The 2,161-nt window shown below is 48.5% G+C and overlaps 1 protein-coding gene across 1 annotated transcript in view; it reads right to left on the minus strand.

Moving 5' to 3' along the window:
- Nucleotides 1–2,161, minus strand: part of Syn1 (synapsin I) — a 56,161-nt gene that overhangs the window by 3,143 nt on the left and 50,857 nt on the right. Inside the window, exons 10-12 of the mRNA XM_048796396.1 lie at nt 1,979–2,081; nt 487–633; nt 4–66 (exon numbers count right to left, since the gene is read on the minus strand). Coding sequence (XP_048652353.1) covers nt 4–66; nt 487–633; nt 1,979–2,081 — 313 coding nt within the window. The remainder of the gene's footprint in view (nt 1–3; nt 67–486; nt 634–1,978; nt 2,082–2,161) is intronic.

Here is a 2,161-nt window from a genome sequence, read left to right on the forward strand (position 1 = left end):
AGCTGGAGGCCCTGCAGGCTGCTGGGAGGTCTGGCGGCCCAAGGGCAGGGCCCCTGGGGATGGAGTCTACAGCAGAGGAATGGAGAAGACAGGTTAAACATAGTTACCAACCTATGGAGCACCGGCCAAGTCAGGGTGACATGGGTTCCCTCTTTGCTGGGTGTTGCCCCATTTGTGGCCAGATGAGGAGATATGGGGTTTTGAGGCTCCCACCCCATACTCAGGGTAGAGAAGCACTCAGGGAAGTCAGGGTAGCAGTGATTTATCATTTTTTAAAACAACTGGCAGTTGTAGCCACATGTGCATTAAGGTGATGCTAGTTGAACCTCTGGTTATAAAGTTTTAATTCCTACACAATTGCCAGCCTCTGCCATCTTAACAAAACTGATTATGCTCTGCCATCTTAGCCTACTGATTATGGGTTCAGTGGGGTATCTTGACCAAGGGCTGGCCTCCCTGCCAGTAGCTCAATGCCAAGGGCCTTACCTGGCTGTGGGAGCCCCTGCCAGGGGAGGCATCCCTCTGCCGCTGCCGGGGCAGGGCCTGAGCCATCTTGTTGACCACGAGTTCCACGATGAGCTGCTTATCTTCATCCTGGTGGTCACCTATAAGAGGCATGGAGGATCCCACCACCTGGGAGATGAAAAGGGATCCAGTGAGTGGCGAGGCAGAAAGTGCATGTGAGGTGACAGTGAGAATACTTTTGCTTGGCAAAAGCAAGGCACTGCAAGGAAGTGAGCTCCAGTTTCTAAGTGGCCTTGATTATTCCCTGTGAGGAGGGCTTGTCTGTTATGAGGCACCTGACAGCTTCCTAGGTACATTAGAGCAGGGTCTGCAAATCAGGGCCCTTGGGCCAAATCTGGCCTGGCGTGCTGCCTGTTTTTGTATGGGCTGTGAGCCAAGGATGGTACCAGGGATTGAAGCCAGGGGCACTTAACCACTGAGCCACACCCCCCCAGCCCTTTTTTATATTTAAAAAATTTTTTTTAGTTGTAGATGAACAGAATACCTTATTTTATTATATTTATGTGGTGCTGAGGATCGAACCCAGTGCCTCACTCATGATAGGCAAGCACTCAGCCACTGAACTACAACCCCAGTCCCTCCCCAGCCCTTTTAAAATTTTATTTAGAGACAGGATCTCGCTGAGTTAATTAGGGTCTTGCAAAGTTGCTGAGGCTGGCTTTGAACTCGCGATCCTCCTGCCTCAGCCTCCCAAGCCGCTAGGATTATAGGTGTGCGCCACCTCACCCGGCCTGATATCTTTTAATGGTTGAAAAAAATGAAAAGATTTGATGACATGTAAAAAATAAGAAATTTAAATTTCAGTGTCCATAAACAAATTTTGGACACAAATACATACATTGTATCCCATCATCACACTTAAGGTGTTTACATATTGTCTTTGGCTGCTTTTGCAGAGTTGTGTCATTGCAATAGACCGTGTGGCCAACAAAGTCCAAAATATATACTGTCTGGTTCTTTACAGAAAATGTTTGCCAGTCCCCACTTTATAGTTTGCTAGGTGCTTTGTCTTTTACAACATGCTTCACCATTGGCCCAGTTTCACAGAACAATTTCAAGGTAACTAAGTGCTTTGCCATTCATCAAGATGTCTTGATTCACTGAGCACTTTCTAGTTTAATACGTTTTACCATTCACCAAGGATGTCCAAGTTCACAGAGCAGGTTAGTTTTGGGTTTTTTTGGTTGGTTTTATGGTGCTGGGGATGGCCCATGACCTTGTGCATGCTCCACAAGCACTCCACCACTGACCTACAAACCCCGACCCCAGCTTAGAGTTTAAGTGTTTTGACATTTGCTAGGGATGTCCCAGTTCACAAGGTATTTTACAGTTTACCAAACACATTGTCATTTGCTGAGGACTTTCGGAGCTGCGGAGTGCTTCACAGTTCTGTGTGTTGATGCTATGGATGTGTTCCTCACTCTGTGCCCCACTGATCTCTGGGTGCTCCCACCTCAATGATGTGATCCCTTCCGTCCTTTCCATGCAGTGCTTCCACCGCGCAGATGTCCAGTCCCCCAAAGATCTCCGAGCATGTATCCACCCACAGCTTGTACCTGCCAAGAAGAGGGGCAGAGCAGCCTATCAGCGCTTTGCTCAGGTGGCCACACTCCTGCCCTCCGTCCCCTCCCCCACC

This window comes from Marmota marmota, unplaced genomic scaffold, assembly GCF_001458135.2.
Source record: "Marmota marmota marmota unplaced genomic scaffold, marMar, whole genome shotgun sequence".
In the NCBI taxonomy this organism is placed as follows: domain Eukaryota; kingdom Metazoa; phylum Chordata; class Mammalia; order Rodentia; family Sciuridae; genus Marmota; species Marmota marmota.